The sequence below is a fragment of the Aplidium turbinatum genome, chromosome 9, assembly GCF_918807975.1.
Source record: "Aplidium turbinatum chromosome 9, kaAplTurb1.1, whole genome shotgun sequence".
Classification (NCBI taxonomy): Eukaryota; Metazoa; Chordata; class Ascidiacea; order Aplousobranchia; family Polyclinidae; genus Aplidium; species Aplidium turbinatum.
This window is the reverse complement of record NC_137480.1, coordinates 8,780,107-8,800,819: the sequence shown is the minus strand read 5'-3', so window position 1 is coordinate 8,800,819 and position 20,713 is coordinate 8,780,107. Positions and strand designations below refer to the sequence as shown.

General features: G+C 34.5%; 1 protein-coding gene across 1 annotated transcript; it reads left to right on the top strand.

Moving 5' to 3' along the window:
- The first annotated feature begins 2,459 nt into the window (after positions 1 to 2,459).
- On the top strand, positions 2,460 to 7,198 carry LOC145777372 (troponin C, skeletal muscle-like). Its single transcript, XM_082588738.1, has 5 exons — positions 2,460 to 2,573; positions 2,948 to 3,091; positions 3,572 to 3,686; positions 5,955 to 6,097; positions 6,559 to 7,198. Exons 1-5 carry the CDS (start codon positions 2,525 to 2,527, stop codon positions 6,597 to 6,599), a joined length of 492 nt encoding a protein of 163 aa, XP_082444864.1. The 5' UTR covers positions 2,460 to 2,524; the 3' UTR covers positions 6,600 to 7,198.
- The last annotated feature ends 13,515 nt before the right edge of the window (positions 7,199 to 20,713 follow it).

Genomic DNA, 20,713 nt, shown 5'->3' with positions numbered 1-20,713 from the left:
TAAGTTTCATACAAATATTACCCTGAAAGTGTTTCCAGAAAGCGTTATAATCCATTATTTAAGTGTAATTTTGCAAAAATTTTCCGGGGGAGCATGCCCCCGGACCCCCCTAGAATACGCGTGCCTTCGGCACGCTCTAACCCCCACCAGCTTTATTGCTTCCCTTGCTTAACCCACCAGGATGCGCCACTGCACATCAGGTGGTGATGTCTTAAATCAAACATTTTGTCGTTCTCTTCAATTCATCAAATATTTGGCCCCCCCCAAAATTTTTTTCTGGCTACGCCACTGGACAGAAGTCACTTTTTTTATTCCGGCTGCGCTCCTGCTCCGAAATTCATTCTGAAGTGAAATAAGCGTGAAACTACCTTTTTCAAATAGTGTTTAAAAAACACAAAAAACCCAAAAACACACGGGCTTTTTGACCGGGTTTTTCTCAAACCTGCTTTTGCTACACCATGCCCCTCCCCCCCTTACCCCGGAGAGGAGAATAACTCTCTTTTATGATTTAATTTAGGGTGCTTTTAACAAAACATTTTTGCACAACAAGCATTAAATTACCACTTTGGGCCCCTAATTTTCTCGCAAAGCACTCGATTACCTTTCTGGGCACGTTTGTTAGATTACGGGCCTCCCATGACTAAAGAATAACAACTTTTATGCTTGAAATTAGTCGTTTAGGATGGTTTTAACCAAACATTTTTGCGCGTAAACTATAAAATCACAATTTCAGGCCCCCAACAAACACAGGCCTGGGCCCTCAAGGGTAACCGTACCCCCTCTCATAGGCCCTGACTAGTAGCCTACAGTAGCCCATTACTGCATTACCTACAGGCAACGTTGCATTCTAAGAAATTCATAGAAAGCAGACTGCCTAAGAAAGCAAACTGCTCATGCAATTATAATTGGAATATTCTTGGCTTAAGTTTTTATTTTTTGACAAACTGTTTCATTCATATTTGCTCCTTTTAATCAACTCGGTTATTGCGTTTACGAAGAAGTTGAAAAAAATAGCATAGGCTCCTAATGGGAAAAAAGCAAATAAAATTAATTTGAAAGTATGCAAATTTGAACCTTCGTTTCGTTATAGCTACAACTCCAGCGGTTGTAAAATTTAAATAGTGAACAGAAATAACAAAAGTATCAATTGTGTGGTGATAGGTCAGACATTTAGTTTAAAGCTAGGTTGCCTCTCTGGGTTAGATCAAATCCGAAGCTCATGATATAGCTTACCAGTTGGCTAAAGGTGACAGAAACTACTTCTAAAGAAAGGTGTTTCCAACCTTCTTGATTGAATATCTGTAACATTAACTGAATGAATTTCAAACGGGTTTGTAATAAGATAAAGTTGAAATGTGTTTCACATCCTCTATCCAACTGTTACAAAACGCTTTGCGCATTCAACCTACCATTTGAATTGAATTGTTTTGTATTAACCTAATTGGCTACCGCTTACTAAATTAGAAGCTTTGTCTTCAGCGGATAGGCTACCACATATGCGCATGTCAAGTCGACACTCAATGGGAAAAGTTTAACAAAAGACTAACCTATAGGCTACTCCCTTTTACAAAATCTGAAAAAAATAAAATTGGTACTGCTATTTTGCATTCATCAAATGCTGGCATTTAAAATGTAATGTAAATGTACAAATTGCCATGCTAAAAGCTCTTTCTTCCTATGTCTACAATCATGTAGTGTAGGTTATGTTTGAATAACATTTCAATTGAAGTATGGTAATATAGGCAAGAAAGGGAGGCCATTAATTGTCATCATGTCATCAAATATTGTACTTTACTTTAAATATTGAATTGTCACACCTTGACGCAAGAAAACATTGAACATTCTGTTTATTCAAATCCGAACACATTAGTGCCTTAAATATAGCAAACTAAAATAAGGGAACTTTTCTAAACATGATTTGAAAAATAAACACTCCTAATCAAAATTTACTATCAGAAAATCTAGTCATTTAGACTACAATCATGCCTGTCAATTTTAAATATGGAATCTCAGCAGGTCATTTGTTCAACTAAATTTGTTCATGTGTGTTTTTTGTCAAATCAAAGCTAAAATGAATTCTATCAACGCCACGCTTCCGAGGCTCTACTGATGCCTGACAGATAATAGTGATAAACACACGAGAGTAATTTGTCACTAGAGACCACAACTGTCTGTTACGTATAAGTTAATCAAACGACGCCTGGGGTATTGGTATCTGTATCATCGTTGCATCTTTTTCAGCAAACTGTGTTGTTTTGCGTTGTGTTAATGTTTAAAACCATCGCCTTGATGTTGAAAGGCAGTGTTTTTTGCTGACGACCAGCCTGCTCAACCGTACCAGATAAACAGGAGCTGTCAGTTAAATGATATGTAGCAGATGCTATAGTCAAAGTCACTTTTCCAGCTGTTGATAGTATCCTATATATAAACCAGAAAGTTCCTTTGCATATCATTTCTCATTTAGGATGGCACCCTGCGGGGTTGCCGAGCGATATGTTTTAAGTTTTTTTCTTTCTTGTAGTCGATGACCGTAGAAGAAGCGAGAAGTTCGCTGTCAAAAGACCAAATATCCGGTGAGTTATTTAAAATGTTTTGCGGTTCTTTATGCTATATCACTTTTCCAGCTTGTAAAAATCAATTGACAAGAAATGATTTGTTAGCGTGGTTAACGATTTGTGAAGTGTTTCATTAATTTGATGTACTTTTTTACTTTTAATTCTCATATTTTTCCTGTTGTTGTTGTCCTATCTAGGCTTACGCCCGGTGGTTCAAGATTTACATTAAGTGCACCATATTCTTTCTCTTATCGTAAATTTGTAGGATAGATCTATTTTGTTCTCAAATCTGCATTAACGTAAGAACCACTGGGTCCACAAACTGTATTGCGTAAATAACAAGATCGATAGAACTTTAACTTTAAAGAATTGCTTCTATATAATTCTTCCAGAATTCAAGCAAGCATTTGACATATTCGATGAAGACGGTGGAGGTGACATTAGCACCAATGAGCTAGGAAGAGTGATGAAGATGCTTGGACAGACTCCAAACAGGGAAGAGCTGGCAAAGATTGTGGAAGAAGTTGATGTAGATGGTAAGCCAATAATGTAAATACATCTTTCCAAGTATATTTCCTCTATAAATATTTTACATATAAAAAGGATCGGAGATTGCTTTAGGAATTAAAAACGACAAAATTTCTATAAAAAAAAGAGAGCAAAAATTGAAATGGTTAGTTTTTATTTGGTTTTGTTATGGGTTGAGCCGAACTGGTTTGATCAATGTACATTGGTAGGTTACAGAGACGTAGCGAGCAAAAGAGTTTAAAATTGCCAATTCTGAGAGTACTTTCAACTTGAATCCATAGTAAAACTCTTGTCAAATGATACTGTAACAAAAAGTAAAATGTTTATTCAAAATATTTTTGGGAGGGAGGGAGCAGGCGGCAATTATCCTATTTGCCTCTTTCCTGACTACGCCTTTGGTAGGCTACCATAAAAGTAAATATTTCATCCTAAAGTCGTTCTTCGGTTTACAAAAGTGATGATAGTGTGTAAGTACTGTACCTATACAGGAAGCGGAACTATTGATTTCGATGAGTTCTTGATTATGATGGTGATGCAAATAGCAGAAGAAGGAAAGTCTGCAAGTGAAGAAGAATTAAAAGATCTTTTTATGTTACTGGATACGTAAGTAAAATAAAACTTTATCCTGTCCTAGTGCGAGTGTTTGAATAATATTCAATTTCTAAGTAAACCACTTTAGAAATCGCAACACCTAAACAAGTACAGTTGGATGGAATTTGCAATCCAAGTTATCGTGGCGTTGCCCACAATAACTGTTGAGGCTAAGAGGACTTTTTAATGTAAAAAACGAGTCAAGACATGGTTAGGATACGCTCAGCGATGTTTTCCGATTTCCCCTTAGACTTGTGTGAGCTTTATTACCAAGGTGAAGGGTTGTTGGCGGAAATGGATAGAAATATTTAATTTATTTTAAAAGAATTAAGTTTTCAATAATAAAAGGTTTGGAAAAGTGGATTTCATGACAATAAAAGCTGTAGGCCTAATAAACTTACCTTTTAAAATGAACACTGAATGTGTTTGACAATTCAGCATTTTCTCGTCATAATATGCTTGGATAAACGGTGCTCCAAACGAAGTATTACTCATTGATTCATTCATTCATTTTATGTTTCGTCATTCACGCGTCCGGGACTAAAAAGATAGGCTACTACTAACTACAATAGTCGATGTAGACCTACCACACGTTAATAAACGGGAAAAGGTGGCAAACCTTGAAAGGTTTAAAACGTGCCTGGATAGTAAATCATGTAGTAGGCTATAATGTCTGTAGTTTGCAAGGCCACAAAATCCAAAAGTCAAACAGCAAAAAACAAAACAAAAACAAAGAGAATCACACGTGTAGTAACTAATTGCTTAAAGTAAAATAATTGCCCCCCCCCCCCAAAAATTTTGGGCTGGCTACATCATTGCGGTTCTCCGTGTCTTCAACATTTAGCGACATTACTTACTTTCGTGGTTGCAATAAAGGCTTTTGTTCGCTACGCCAGCACTTGTGACAGATTTAAGCACTTATAATAGAATCAAAACTATCACAGTAATGTGAAACCTCGTTTGCGATACAGTCAGTCTTTTAGTAATTATTATTAGATTTGAATCAGTCTAATATGTGGGTTTTTGCTCGTCTTCAAAATGCCCCTTAAAATAACAAATAATGAAGTAAACAACAAACGCTTCTATTTTTCTGTTGATCGGTTTAGGTGTTTTTTGCTAGCCAATTGCGTCACCCACAACCAGCGTTGCCAGATGGGGAAATAGGATACCAAATAAAAAAATTCTGGTGAAATTTAGAGGTCTTTGGTGTCAAGCTTTTTGACCTTAGAACCAGACAACTTTTTGGTGAAATCTGGTGAAATTTTCTTCATTTAAGTTTTTACCAATTTTTTAAACTTTTTAGCAATAAATCCCCGCTAGTACAGAAAACGTTTTGCAAGAGGTTTGTGCATGTGTGATGGCAGTGTGTTGCAAGTTTAGAGTGACCAATTTGCGCTCTTCAATCAATCTTTTGAATCTGACAGCAGCACTGTACCAGCAATCGTGTAGCTTTTGCCACTGGCATGGTTGCAGGCAGTGGCCAGACACTGCTTTTTGGAGAGTTCTTTTTACCGAAAAACTGGCCAAAATGGCAAGTTTTATATTTAAAATTAGTAAAAGAGGTTGTTTTTTGCCCAAAAACTAGAAGTTTATCACATCAGTGACCTTACATAGGCTACATGCATACAGTAGCCACTTATTTCATTTTCAAGGATATCCTGAGCAGGATATGCAAAAGTCTTTCAAATTTTTTCATTGCGATGTTATTGCATCTTTGAGTGCATTTTAACCATGGCAGTAAAAGTTGCCGCTTTTAAAGTAAAAACAGCAACTTTTTTAAGAACTTTTTATGTTTACTGATAATTATGACTGCTACAGTTATAATCCGTGTATGCAATGTGTGACAAAACATGTGGTTTGCATATTTGTTTCATTTTAGTCTTATGTCTTCAAAACTATTTGTATTTTTAGGCGAAATTGCTTTATTTAGGATGTTTTAAATATCTGATGAAATTGTATGCAATCTGGTGAAATTTTAGTTACTTTTTGGTGCCAAGCAGCTTCCAGCATCTGGCAACGCTGCCCACAACAAGGCATAGCTCAGTGAAAAGTTACCCTTGACGAGAAGTGCATGACTCCAGACAGCAAAATCCGTCATTTTTATAGACGTTGAATCAATGTAAAAAATAGATTTTGCTGTCTGAGAGTGCACACACAGAGGAACGTAGCCCAGTATTGCTGAAGCGTTCGTTCTGCATCTACAATTTATTTATAAAATTAATATGTTTTTTCCCATATTTTGGAACGGTGTCTATTTAGTTTTATTTTTCGTCTATTTAGGAACGGAGATAACTACATTGATTGGGATGAGTTGAAAGAAGCTTTGACAGACATAGGCGCCAATCCATCTGTTGAAACATGGGAGATAGATGAACTCTTCAACGAAGCGGACAAGAATGGAGATGGTGTGATTGACGTTGAAGGTTTGGTCTTGTCTTATTTGTTTAAACATGTTTAGTGCAACTTCAACAAACATAGTATAGGCTACAAACGAGATCATGAATTAAATAAAGCAGGTCACAGCACTTTCAAAAGCTACGGTGTAATTCATGTTTAGATTTTTGTAAAACAACAATAATGATTTCTAAAAGTGATATTAAATTCAGTTGGCTTTTTACTGGTTCTATAAAAAAAATAACGTTGCCTACCTAATTATTTATTTGCCTTTGTGCTGTCACTTACAACTACACCAACTACAGTACAGTATTTACTGTAGCTTACAACAGGCTATATGCATAATGTGACTTGGCAACAAAAATAACCGGTTAAATTTCATTATTTTCTCAAGAATCGCCATCTTTGATTTACTATCGTGCTGCTAGATGCGATTAAATATGATGATGACGTTTTATCATCGCTAATGGATCTATTTTTAAAATTTTAGAGTGGAGCATGTGGATGGATGGAGTACAAGCCAAGCAATGAGATAACAAAGTGACATTTTCATCATGACAAGAGACAGTTTTAAACTAATCAACAACTAGGTTCTCTGATTGTCGATACTGCAATAGCTTTTCTATCTCTTGGGCATATCTCATTTCTATCAGGATAATGTTTGAACTGCACAGTTCACACCGAACCGAATACTGTGTCAAACTTTCTGTAAAAGAAATAGGCTACTAACAGAATTTTCATGCAAAAGCAGCGATGTTGTCAAACGTATATTTGTAGTTGTTCTAAGTTTGTCAATAACCATTTCTTTCAAGGCTTTTATTTCTAAAGCTCAATGTATGAAAATATTCAGTATGTTCACTTTACAACTGGTAGCCTAATAATTTTAGATTTGATTAGGCCTGTAACCTAACACATGAATCGCATCAGGTTCTCTTATTTCTAAGTTACAGTCACCACTGTTGATGGCTTACACAGAGTTTATTTTTGCAAAGTCATTTTTCATCTGGCTTTTTGACATTGATGTCTTCTCATTTAAACACCGAGCACAGAATTGGTCAAAATTCTCGCCTTTCCTTACCGTGTTACTGTGGACACCTATTTACTGCTAATAAAGTTTTCTTCCTCTCTTGTTTCGTCTCTTGCTTTTTATCTTCTTTCTAACAAGTTTTTTTTCTTCATTCTTTGCTTTCAAGCTTCCAACTGGGAATAAGCATTGAACTTTATTGTATGTTAACGATTTTCTTCAATTTTTGAGACATGTGAGTTGTTTGGCTTGCTTTGGGAATGATGGTTTGTGCCTTTGACCTGCTGCTCTTGAGCTTATTTTTTTACTCATTTTCAGAATTTTCCTTTCTTGTGTTTCTTCCAGCATGCCTTTGTTTTGTATGTCTTTTCATTTCTTTTAAGATAACCCTTCTCTTTCACGGATTTATATGAAAGACGTTATTGAATAATTAATTAATTAAGCTTACGGTATAGCCTGTGTTAAAATAGTTTGCTGGAATGACTAGAAACAGTGCTTATCAAACGATGCATCTAACGTAAATCAAAACGTCTGTAAATAATTCATTTTATTTTATCTGCTTTTTTTTCAGAGTTTTTAGCATCCAACTAAGTTGGTAAGCTACAAATAACTATTCTTGTTCTTGCAGGATTTTTTTCACTTTACTTTCTTACAGTTTTTTTGAATTGCTTAATATCTTTTGCATAAAGCCATCATTTTATCGACTTGTAGCTTTCTAAATTCTCCGCTTCATACTGTATTTTGAACCAAACTTTTCTACTTTTTTCCTTTTCTAACTCTTGCACTGTAGAGGTCAAGTTATGCCCAGTTTCCATTACTATCAAATCCCGAAATATAAGCAGCCTAATGTACAATCTTCAATTTTTTGGGAGTTAATTCATTTTTATTGTTTTGTTTAAACCTGTTTCCCTTTTATGTGGAGACATTCTACAAAGCTTTCTTCTTTTGTTACCTTTTTACTGTTTTTTCCTCTTTTCAAGTAGTCCTATGCAGTGCTGGTTCTTTGCTTTTTCGTTTCTATTTCTAAATATATTTTCCTTTCGTTGCTTTCTACTGCCTAGCCTATCGTAAGCCTCCTTTTATTTTGTTTTCTTGCTTTGAAAGCATTACATTTTTCTTTTCTATTTTTCCCAGGTGTTATCTCATTGTAGCCCATTGCAATTTCTTTTGGCTTTCTTGCGTAAATTTAACAACTTTTTGCTGCATCTTTCATTCTTTAATTTTCTTCTCATCATCTTTTATCTGACTAAACGTTAAGTGCATTCTTTTAACTTTTTCTTTCTGCTTTTTTTCTCTTTCTATTGATAGCTTGATTTGTTTTCTCTCAATCCAAATATATCAGTCGTTTTATATAGCAAGAAAAAAGTAATGTTATTGGTGGGATGTTTGGATGATTGGCAATCTTCTGTTGCTTTTCCTTTCAAGATACGGTACCGTACATCTCATGTTTTGTTTCTTGCTATAATTTGTTTTTTCGATTTTAAAATATGCTTTCTGTATCCACAATCGTTTTTTTCTCTGCTTTAAATTTTATTCCTGATTATTTTATGTGGGCTTTGTTTTTACTATCCCTCTCTTTGCTTGGGCAAGCAAACTGCTGTTCCTTTCATGTAGCTTTTCTTTAAACTCCTTTCCTCATTTTCTTGTGGCATCTTGAACGCTAAATTTATGTTATAGGCCTGGTTCTTTCCTTTGCCAGTGTTGGTACTTTTACTGGAGTAAATTAAAAATATTCATATTTAAGATTGATTGTTTTTGAAAAATAGTCAATTTTGAACAGTTTCTTTCGGTCACAACTGGATTTCAGGGATTATTGTTTTTTGAATTAAAGTTGTGCAAAAACGAATGCATTTTTATGTTCAGCTTTGCAATTTTTGTGTTGGTTTTATTTAATACTTTATGTTCTTTATAGTGTTAAACAGTTAAAAAACATTTTGCTTCTTCTTTTCTTTCTTTCTTCTGATTCTTTTAGGTCACTGTTTTTCTTTTCAGTTCTTTTCTTATTTAGAAATCAGGTGCATTCTTCTCTATTTTTACTATCTTGATGTTAAATAAGTATCTTTCGTCTTTTCTTGTATAATTTATCTGTTGCTCTTATATGGTTTCTTTTCTGTTGTGGCTTCTTTTCTTATCAGTGATTTCTATATTTTCTATATTCTCTTGTCTTATTGACGGTCGAAAACAAAAAAGTCGTAAGTGCATTTTTACACTTTGGAGTAAAAAGGCAAAAAAACATTTTTTTTCTTTTTTAAAGTTCGTTAATGCTTTTACTTTGAGCATTAATATCTGTAACTATTAAATGAAGCACATTTCTATACTTTACTGATTGCCACATTTCTTTTGCGATGAAATTTTAAAATAAAAGGAATTAAGAGCAATTTCTTTACGATATTATATAACCGTAACTGCAAATGTGTAACATACGTCCTTTTTGTTTTCAAATTTTTAATGAATGACTTGGGCTATCTCGTTATACAAAAACGATAGAAACAAGCTGAAAATAGTAGTAGATAGCCCTAAGTCCATAGGTTTTGAAAATACAAAAAAGAGAATCAAAAATGTCACTTACGACTTACTTGTTTTCGACCGTCCATATTTATCTTCTTGTTGATTTGTAAGATGTGCTTTTCAATGCTTTTTCTTTTCATCTTCTTCTTGTTTCTTCTTTGACTACTTTATTTCACCATCGTGTATTGCTTTCAATGTTGGTTTTTTAAGATCGTCTTATTTTCTGCCTCTGTAATTTTTTTTGTATTCTTTTCGATTTGAAAAGTGATAAAATGACCTTTGGTGTTTTTTTTCTCTTTTAATTTCTGACTTGAATTCTTTTTTTCATGTTTACGGCTAAATTTCGATTTCGGTTCTTACCTTTGTCATTATTGAAAGTTGTACTACAATCAATCCATGATGTTTTTTTTTTTTCCTTTTAAAAATAATTGAATTTGAGTTTTATTCATTTTTCAATGAGTACACAAAGTTGAGGGACTTTTGATTTATTATTATTATGCTTTATTTGCATCAGTCAAAGCTGTCTATATCAAAAAAAGATAAAAGATATCGAAATGATAAAAAAAATGCAAATACATAAAATTCTCATTGAACCACTTTTGATGTGGGTTTAAGAGCTCACTGAACATCTACTGTTACAAATTCATAAAAGTATTCAGAACGATAAAAATAATTGGATAACATTAGGTGACAGGATGACATAAAATGATTTGAGGAGTGAATGCAACGGTTGATAAACAAAAACATGTTTTTCTCCAACAAAGCATCAAATGTTGTTATATTATTCATAACTTGATATTCACGGGCATTGACATGACAAGGCAAATTGTGCATTTATGTCTAGATTGTGCAAAAAACAACTTTTTACTTGTCTAACTTCCCAGCAAAATTTATAAATTGTTATCTTTTTATCAAATTGTAGAATGAGCAATTAGGCTATTATCCCATTATTTTTATTTTTATCTTTTTTCTTATCTTGTTTCTTCGTATTTTCTCTTGATTGACTTTTTCATGCCACTACTATTCTTTTTATCTTATCTTCTATCTTCATCTTGCTTCTTTTATTTCTTTGTTTTAAATATTTTTTCCACTGCTACCTTTTCATGTTCTTTCTTCATCTCTTTTCTTCGTGTCTTCTCTATTGTGATATTTTCATTCCACTTATACCTTCTTTCTTCGTCTTGCTTTTTTTGTTTCCTTGTTTTAGATATTTATTCCACTGCAATTCTTTTCATGTCCTATCTTTATCTCTTTTCTTCATCTCTTTTCTTCATATCTTCTCCATACTGATATTTTTATTCCACTGGTAGGCTGTTTTTTTTCTGTTCTTCATCTTGCTTTTTCTGTTTCCTTGTTATAAATTTTTATACTGCTGCTTTTTTCCTCTTCTTTAATCATCTTGGTTTTTCATATCTTCTTTATTTTGATATTTTATGCCACTGTTTTTCCTTTCATCTTTTTTTTCATCTTGTTTCCCAGATCTTTTCTTTATTGATTTTTTCCAGCCCCAACTTTTCTTTTCATCTTTTTTCTACATTTTGCTTCTTATCAATCATTTTTTTCTTATCTTTTATTTCATCGCTATTTTTTACGTTCTTTCTTTATCTTGCTTCTTTTATTTCTTTGTTTTAAATTTTTTATACTTTGGGGGGAAATTTCTCTTGTTTGTACTACATACAGCCATGGCACAACAACGCAACAGGGTTGAGCATTACAAAAATATATTTTACATATTCGCAAACAGTTTTAACAGACGAACGTTTTTGGCTTAAATTAGGATCTCATCAGAAATCTGAAAATGATTGTGAGAAATAAAATAAATTTCAAATTTTCTAACGTAGCCAGCTAACCGACCAAACAACGAGAAATACGCAGAAATCAAAAATCAAAAAGGTTGAAAATGAAGACAGGTGAAAAATAAATCATTTTGCATTAGGGCAAACTCAACTCATCATTACAAAAGGATTTGCGCCATAAGGTATAACACAATGCCACTGCTTTTTTCCATGTTCTTTCTTCATCTTGTCTCTTTATTTCTTCTTATTTTGATATGCTTTTGTTTTCATCTTCCTTCTTTATCTTACTTCTTCATATCTTCTTAATTTTTTCTTGCCACTGCTTTTCTTTTCTTCTTCTTTCTTTATCTTGCTTCTTGTTTTAAGCTTTTATTCCTGCTTTTCTTTTTATCTTCCATCTTCATGTGGTTGTTTCATATCTTTTTGTTTCCTGTCACTGCTAGCTTTCCCTTGTTTTTTTCTTTATTTTGCTTCTTTTATTTCCTAGTTTAAATTTTTTTATTCCCTTGTTTTTCGTTCACTTCCTGTCTTCACTTCCTTTCGTTCACTTCCTGTTCACTTCACTTCCTGTCTTTGTTTTTCTCACATTTTTCTTGTTAACTTACATGTTCACGCTTTTTTTTCTGTAATTGTCTTCTTTGATCCTTTCATGTCGATATCTAGACTACCTCTACTATTTTCTCTGTTTATTTTCAAATTTTCCAGTCAACATTACACCTCAATAGGCTAGTATGGGATAATTTGGTATTACTTCGAAGCGTTTCTGTTACAATGTTGCTCCTCATTTCATGTTAAATTAATTTTCTTGTGATGAATTTTGATTCATTTCGAACATTGGCCTAAGATTTTTTTTTTGCAATATTCTTGCCATTTCATTCTCCATTCTTTTCGACGCAATATATGTATAATTTCATTTGATATCTTCCTTTCTTGCCATAATTTGTCTTCTTTCAATCACTAACATGATTGGTTTACTTTCGTTTTTCCTTTGTTTCTCTTCTACTCCTGATTCTTCACTTCGACTATTCTTTTTTCTTTTCATCTTTTTTGTTTGGTTTACAAGTATGACATTTTTCTTTCTTCTACAAGAGTTATGTGGGCTACCTTCTTTTCTTCTCTTTTCTCATTGTAGCATTTTTTCACGTTGATATCTTTTCAGGTCTAAATTTCCTATATCTATAGCTGTTTCAAACAAAAAATGTTACTAAAATATTTCTGAACTATTTTATTTTGTTTCAAGGCAACATATTCACAAATAGTTTTAGCAGTCAAACGTTTTAACAGTCGGCTTAACCTAGGGTCTTATCAGAAATCTGAAAATGAAAAATAAATTTCACATTTTCAAACGTAACCAGCTAACTGACGTAACAAAGAGAAATACGCAGAGATCGAAAACCAAAAAGGTTGAAAATGGAGACAGGTGAAAAATAAATTAACTTGCATTAGGGCAAAGTCAACTCACCATAAAAGGATTTGCGCCATAAGGTATAACATGATGCCACTGCTTTATTCCACGATCTTTCTTCATCTTGTCTCTTTATTTCTTTTCATTTTGATATTTTTATGCCATTGCTTTTGTTTTCATCTTCCTTCCTTATCTTACTTCTTCTTATCTTCTTAATATTGAATTTTTTTTCTTTTCTTGTTTTTTCTTTAATTTGCTTCTCTTACATTCTTGTTTTAAGTTTAATTTCTGCTTTTCTTTTATCTTCCATCTTCATGTGTTTTTTTCATATCTTTTTATTTCGTTATTTCTTGCCACTGATAGTTTCTCTTGGTTTTTCTTTATTTTGCTTCTTCTATTTCCTTGTTTAAATTTTTCTTCCACTGTTTTTTGTTCACCTCCTGTCTTGTACCGATATCAGGTGCACAGTTCTTTTCATATTTTAGGATCTGGCTGTTGTCGTTTGGTTCATTGGTCATCTCTTTCTTTATCTTGGGTTCATTTCTTTGCTATTCTCACATTTTTCTTGTTAACTTACATGTTTACGCTTCTTTTTCTATAATTGTCTTCTTTGATCCTTTTATGCCGTTATCTAGGCTACCTCTACATTTTTCTGTGTTGATTTTAAATTTTTCAGTGAACTTTACACTTCAACACTTCATGCTACACTTCAATACTATGTGATAATTTGGTATTACTTCGAAGCGTTTCTGTTACTTCTATGCATGGCCACCTAAAGATACGGCCTGATTTGTCACATTTTGCAGAAATTTCCAGATTTTGCTAACTTTTGGCAAATGTTTAAATAAATTTTTCTAAAAATTATATTTTTACGCTTTCTTTACTGTTTTCCCCAGATGACACAATAGGTTTTAACATTCTCAGATGTTGAAAAACAAAGAAAATTTGATTTCGAAGATTTTGGGCTGACTGTTAATTTTTCAATAACAGTCTGATTCAGCGTTTTTCAATTTACTTTTTCTCATTTGTTACTGCTTCCCCAAGGCAACAAAAAGCTTTTATATTATTAAGAGACAGCAAAAAGTAAAAAAATCTCAGAAAATATCACTCAAACACTAGCAGTAGCTGTAATCAAAATCTGCAAAATGTGACAAATCAGGCCGCATCTCCAGGTGGCCATGATCTATGTTTTTATACAGCCCTTTAAATATCTTTACTTTGTTGTGAACTTGAAATCTAATTTTTGTACCTGGTTTGAGTATAATCATAATTTAGTCTGATTAAATTTGTTTAATTAGAAGAAAAAATGAATGCAAGGTATTCAAACGTTGAATCAATGTAAACCAATCAACCAATCTTTCCACGTGGGTGATACGTATTTTACTTCTTAGTTACGTCTAACAATAATTTTTGTTTCGTTACTGATTCGATGCTAAAAACGGAACACACCAAAATCTAAAAACCAAACAAGCCATTTGCTCTTAAAAGAACGACTGCTTATTTGGCTTCGCCAGTATTTAGAACAAAATTATTTGGAAAATGTTTCTCCTCATTTCACAATAGATTAGTTTCTTGTGATAAATTTTGATTCATTTCGAACATTGGCCTAAGATTTTTTTTTTCAATATTCTTGCCATTTCATTCTCCATTCTTTTCGACGCAATGTAATGTATAATTTCATTTGATATCTTCATTTCTTGCCATAATTTGTCTTCTTTCAATCACTAACATGATTGGTTTACTTTCGTTTTTCCTTTGTTTCTCTTCTACTCCTGATTCTTCACTTCGACTATTCTCTTCTTTTCATCTTTTTTGTTTGGGTTACAAGTATGACATTTTTCTTTCTTCTACAAGAGTTGTGTGGGCTACCTTCTTTTCTTCTCTTTTCTTATTGTAGCATTTTTTCACGTTGATATCTTTTCAGGTCTAAATTTCCTATAATTATAGCTGTTTCAAACAAAAAATATTACTAAAATATCTCTGAACTATTTTATTTTGTTTCAAGGCAACATATTCACAAATAGTTTTAACAGTCAAACGTTTTAACAGTCGGCCTAACCTAGCGTCTTATTAGAAATCTGAAAATGAAACATAAATTTCACATTTTCAAACGTAACCAGCTAACTGACGTAACAAAGAGAAATACGCAGAGATCGAAAACCAAAAAGGTTGAAAATGGAGACAGGTGAAAAATAAATTACTTTGCATTAGGGCAAACTCAACTCACCATAAAAGGATTTGCGCTATAAGGTAGCCTATAACATAATGCCACTGCTTTTTTCCACGATCTTTCTTCATCTTGTCTCTTTATTTCTTTTCATTTTGATATTTTTATGCCATTGCTTTTGTTTTCATCTTCCTTCCTTATCTTACTTCTTCTTATCTTCTTAATTTTGAATTTTTTTTTCTTGTTCTTTCTTTCACTGGCTTCTTTTACATTCTTGTTTTAAGTTTAATTCCTGCTTTTCTATTATCTTCCATCTTGATGTGGTTTTTTTCATATCTTTTTATTTCGTTATTTCTTGCCACTGATAGTTTCTCTTGTTTTTTCTTTATTTTGCTTCTTCTATTTCCTTGTTTAAATTTTTATTCCATTGTTTTTCGTTCGCTTTCTGTCTTGTACCGATATCAGGTGCACAGTTCTTTTCATATTTTAGGATCTGGCTGTTGTCGTTTGGTTCATTGGTCATCTCTTTCTTTATCTTGGGTTCATTTCTTTGCTTTTCTCACATTTTTCTTGTTAACTTACATGTTTACGCTTCTTTTTCTATAATTGTCTTCTTTGATCCTTTTATGCCAATATCTAGGCTACCTCTACATTTTTCTGTGTTGATTTTAAATTTTTCAGTGAACTTTACACTTCAACACTTCATGCTACACTTCAATAGTATGTGATAATTTGGTATTACTTCGAAGCGTTTCTGTTACTTCTATGCATGGCCACCTAAAGATACGGCCTGATTTGTCACATTTTGCAGAAATTTCCAGATTTTGCTAACTTTTAGCAAATGTTTAAATAAATTTTTCTAAAAATTATATTTTTACGCTTTCTTTACTGTTTTCCCCAGATGACACAATAGGTTTTAACATTCTCAGATGTTGAAAAACAAAGAAAATTTGATTTCGAAGATTTTGGGCTGACTGTTAATTTTTCAATAACAGCCCAGCCAGCAAGCCCATATGGGCCCCACATGGGGACCCATATGGGCTGATGTATGGGCCCCATGTGAGATGCCCATATGGGGCCCATACACATTGTGTCCGCGGGCATCACATTGCCCCCATATAGGCTGCCCATATTCATTTATGGGTTGCTCACACTCAACCCACAAATCTAATATGGGCTGCCCATATGTAACCCATAAATCTAATACAGGCTGCCCATATATATGCAGACAGATGTCAAAGTGCTCAAACTGCAAGCACTTTGCGCAATGCATAGCAGGGTGCCCCCAGTAAAGTGCTCAATCGGCGTAAGCCAAAAGCGTCAATCAGACAGTGCACATCGTTTTATTTACACAGTGGAATGGCCATGAAGGTATATAGCTCCATGTGACATTTTCCTATTTGTGGTACGTAAGCACCAAAAATAGTACTACTGCCAACCTTGCCAAAGTGCTCCAACTGCAAGCAGTGAGCTTTGCGCAATGCATAGCAAGGTGCCCCCAGTAATTTTGCTTGTTCAATTTCATTTTGTGTTTGTTTAAAAGATCAATAAAAGTCGTTTGAGACAACTAAAAATCTCATAGTCTAGACAAATGCTGATCGAGGTGTATAATTGTATATCATATTAGTATGGGTTGCCCACAAACCTTTGAATCACTGTGTGGGTAGCCCATGGTCTGACCATAAAAAATGTGGGCAGCCCATGGTCTGCCCATAAAAAATGTGGGCAGACCATGGTCTGCCCATAAAAAATGTGGGCAGTCCATGGTCTGCCCATGAAAAATGTGGGCAGCCCATGGTCTGCCCATAAAAAATGTGGGCAGCCCATGGCCTGCCCATGAAAAATGTGGGCAGCCCATGGTCTGCCCATAAACAAAGTGGGAAGCCCATCAATATTTCATGCTTAGCCCATGATCAATAATTTTATGTGGCTAAATTTATTAAAATGCATTTATAAGATCACGCATTTGAAGATTGGAAGTCTTATATTCCACCTTGTCATTTAGCAACACATTCTGCAAGAAAGCCCATATTGGGTACATATGGCAAAAACACAAAAACCCACATGACCACAAGCCCATTAAAATAGTATATGGGGCCCATATGGGCTTGCTGGCTGGGAGTCTGATTCAGCGTTTTTCAATTTACTTTTTCTCATTTGTTACTGCTTCCCCAAGGCAACAAAAAGCTTTTATATAATTAAGAGACAGCAAAAAGTAAAAAAAATCTCAGAAAATATCACTCAAACACTAGCAGTAGCTGTAATCAAAATCTGCAAAATGTGACAAATCAGGCCGCATCTCCAGGTGGCCATGATCTATGTTTTCTTACAGCCCTTTAAATATCTTTGCTTTGTTGTGAACTTGAAATCTAATTTTTGTACCTGGTTTGAGTATAATCATAATTTAGTCTGATTAAATTTGTTTAAGTAGAAGAAAAAATGAATGCAAGGTATTCAAACGTTGAATCAATGTAAACCAATCAACCAATTTTTCCACGTGGGTGATACGTATTTTACTTCTTAGTTACGCCTAACAATAATTTTTGTTTCGTTACTGATTCGATGCTAAAAACGGAACACACCAAAATCTAGAAATCAAACAAGCCATTTGATCTAAAAAGAATGACTGCTTATTTGGCTTCGCCAGTATTTAGAACAAAATTATTTGGAAAATGTTTCTCCTCATTTCACAATAGATTAATTTCTTGTGATGAATTTTGATTCATTTCGAACATTGGCCTAAAATTGTTCATTTATCATTTTATTCCAAAAACAGATTTGGTTTCAAATACTCTTGCTTCTCTCTCTTTTCGTAGCTTATTTGTCATTTTGACGGCTTGTAAAACTAAGTCGATAAACTTTTTCTTTCTTTTCTTGATTATATTCTGCCGTTTGCTGTCTTATTTTTCATTATTCTTGCCATTTCATTCTCCATTCTTTTCGACGCAATGTAATGTATAATTTCATTTGATGTCTTCATTTCTTTCTATAGTTTGTCTTGTTTCAATCACTAACATCTAGATTGGTTTACTTTCGTTTTTTCCTTTGTTTCTCTTCTACTCCTGATTCTTCACTTCGGCTATTCTCTTCGTTTCATCTTTTTTGTTTGGGTTACAAGTATGACATTTTTCTTTCTTCTACAAGAGTTGTGTGGGCTACCTTCTTTTCTTCTCTTTTCTTTTGTCACGTTGGCATCTTTTCCAAGTCTAAATTTCCTATATCTTTAGCTGCTTCAAACAAAATCTAAAATATTTCTGATTTATTTTATTTTGTTTGAAGGCAATGCTTCTTGTTTTGGTTCCATTTTCTTTTGAGGTAACTTTCTCAGTAAAACATTTTTGTTTCGTTTCGAAATCAACGCAATTTTATTTTCGCGAAACAAAAACATGAAAATCTGCTAATAAAGAAAAATAAAACACAATTTAATATCGTTTGTTAGGAGCATGGAGCTTATAGGCCTACTTCGAAGAATTACAGTACTGTACTATTGTTACGATAGGCCTACAGGTTCACGAGTAACCTATTTAAAACTTCAGGTTTATAGTCAGGTTCAATATGTAAAAAAAAAGAGTTTCGTTCAAAATTTTTGGAGATTAGCAAACCTATACATTTTCGGAAAGCTTAGATCATGAGGAATCCGAAAAGCGTTGATTACATTTGCAGAGATGTTCGCATGGCCGCCATTTTAAAAATGGCCGCTGCAAAATATATATTTTGATATATCTCGGCTCCAAATAAACTTAGAAACTTTATCAAACATGCTAATTCTATGTTTTAAGGGTCAAGAAATCCATTAGAAGCATACTTAGATACCTAGCGTTAACCGCTTTGCAATTATCCGCCATATTGGTTTTCAAAATGGCCACCAAAATTATATTTCGTTACATTACTACTTACTAGTTGAGATATAAACTTCATTCAACATGTTAGTGCTAAGTTATGTTGACTAAGGAATTCATTAGAAGCAAGCCTGCACGCCACTGTCATATTTTGGACAAACAAAAAACAATTCAATTTTCCAACAACTGTCCTGAGTCTTATTTCCAGCATTACAGTCAACGTCATTTTCGCAGTCTGTCCCTCACAGGCACAAGTCGGTGCAGGTCAAGTTGTTCCTTCGACACGAACATCTCTGGGTTGAACAGTTGGTTTTGCATTGGCATCGGTCTAGCTGAATAATGGCTTGTGGTGCAGGTAGAATCTTTGTGATGATAGGTGAAATCCCATTTTCATGCTGACGGTAGCCATGCCTAAGTGGATCAAGGAACTGTTGCCGCATGACAGTGGCTTGGCACCAGACACGACTCTGAAATCGCACGCGTTCAACCTGCTCCTCTAATGTACCAATTGTTGGAGGAAAGTTTTGATTCTCCACCAAGTTCTTGCAAAACAGGTGCCATCTCAGTTCTTGAATGTTATTTATGTGGACTCCCTTCGGGCAGTATATCGTGCAGACAAAATTGGCCTGCATTTCTTTCATATTCTGAGATAGTGTGCTGTCCTCAGGTAACTGTATTAGTGCACTGATTGTTTCCATTCCTGCCTTCAAGTACTGTTGGAACCACTTGGCTTTATCCAATCCTGAAAATCTGCCAACATTATCAGCTCCACTGAAAGTATGGAAAACGGGCAACGCTTTCGCCTTCTCTTGTCCTAGAGCTCTCCATATTGGTGCGATCACCAGTGTACCTGATAGCATGGAAATGGACGTGTGTTTGCAGAGTTGGTCGTAGTTTGCAACAGCAAGGACAAGAACGTCTGTGTCCATACTGAAGAAGACTAACTGCGCACCAGGACTCCGCTGTGTTGCTGGTGCTACGAGGTAGATCATCAAGGTGTCAGCTTCTTCGTGATTGTTCATTCCAAACGTGATGTTCCGATTGCTTCTGGTGTGGCCTGACGCTGAAGTTATCACCAGCTTTGGATAATGCTTGTTGTATCCGATTACTTCTTCAGCAAGATACTGTGTCAAATCTGCTTTCGTTTGGCCATGGGACAGGAACCTACTCAGTGTTATGTGCTTGGTTCTGGTGTCATCCATGATTTGGAATTAAACGGGATCTTTGTCTTTTCATCGTCTTGCTCTAGTTTGCTGTTTCAAAGAGTTAGATTTGTACGTGTCGAACACCAGAATAATCTCGTCAAACTCTGCTGTCAACGTCATGAGCTTGTCATTGAAGTTTTAGCTAAGATCTTTGACTGTCGTGATGGCCGTATTCTTTGCAATCTTCTGGACGACCACGATGCTATTGACAATGGCAATTTTCTGACTTATGTGCGATGCCAATGGTAACAGTTCTGTATTAGCGGTGTCAATTCTCTGTCCACCCGATGCTGGTTCATGCGTAGCCTATCATGCTCTGTTCCATCAGTTTCAACCAGATGCTGCAGGCAATGGATGAGCTTTGATTTATCAGTCATGGTAGAACTGATCCATCTGGAGCGAATGGTGCTCTCGGTGTCAGGGTGAACTCATATAGCTACCGATAGCGTTCTTCTGGTCAATGTCCGGATTGATCTGGATAGGACCATGAAGCGCCCGTAGAGATCTTTTGTTTCTTTCAGATCAACCGACTGGTCACGAACCTTGACTGTTTGCTTTTTGTTTCTTGACATGTACAATTGTACATGGGGTTGTTTTGCTTCTTAACTGGAGCCCATAAGCTGACATCACCATTAATGCGTTCTGCAACATAGGCTACTGTTTGTAGAGCTGTTGCCCCTGCTCATCGACGGTCAGGATCT

Coding starts and splice junctions, on each gene's coding strand:
- LOC145777372 (XM_082588738.1), top strand. CDS start 2,525: ATGACCGTAGAAGAAGCGAGAAGTTCGCTGTCAAAAGACCAAATATCC. Junction 2,574..2,947: donor GTCAAAAGACCAAATATCCG/GTGAGTTATTTA, acceptor TAATTCTTCCAG/AATTCAAGCAAGCATTTGAC. Junction 3,092..3,571: donor GGAAGAAGTTGATGTAGATG/GTAAGCCAATAA, acceptor GTACCTATACAG/GAAGCGGAACTATTGATTTC.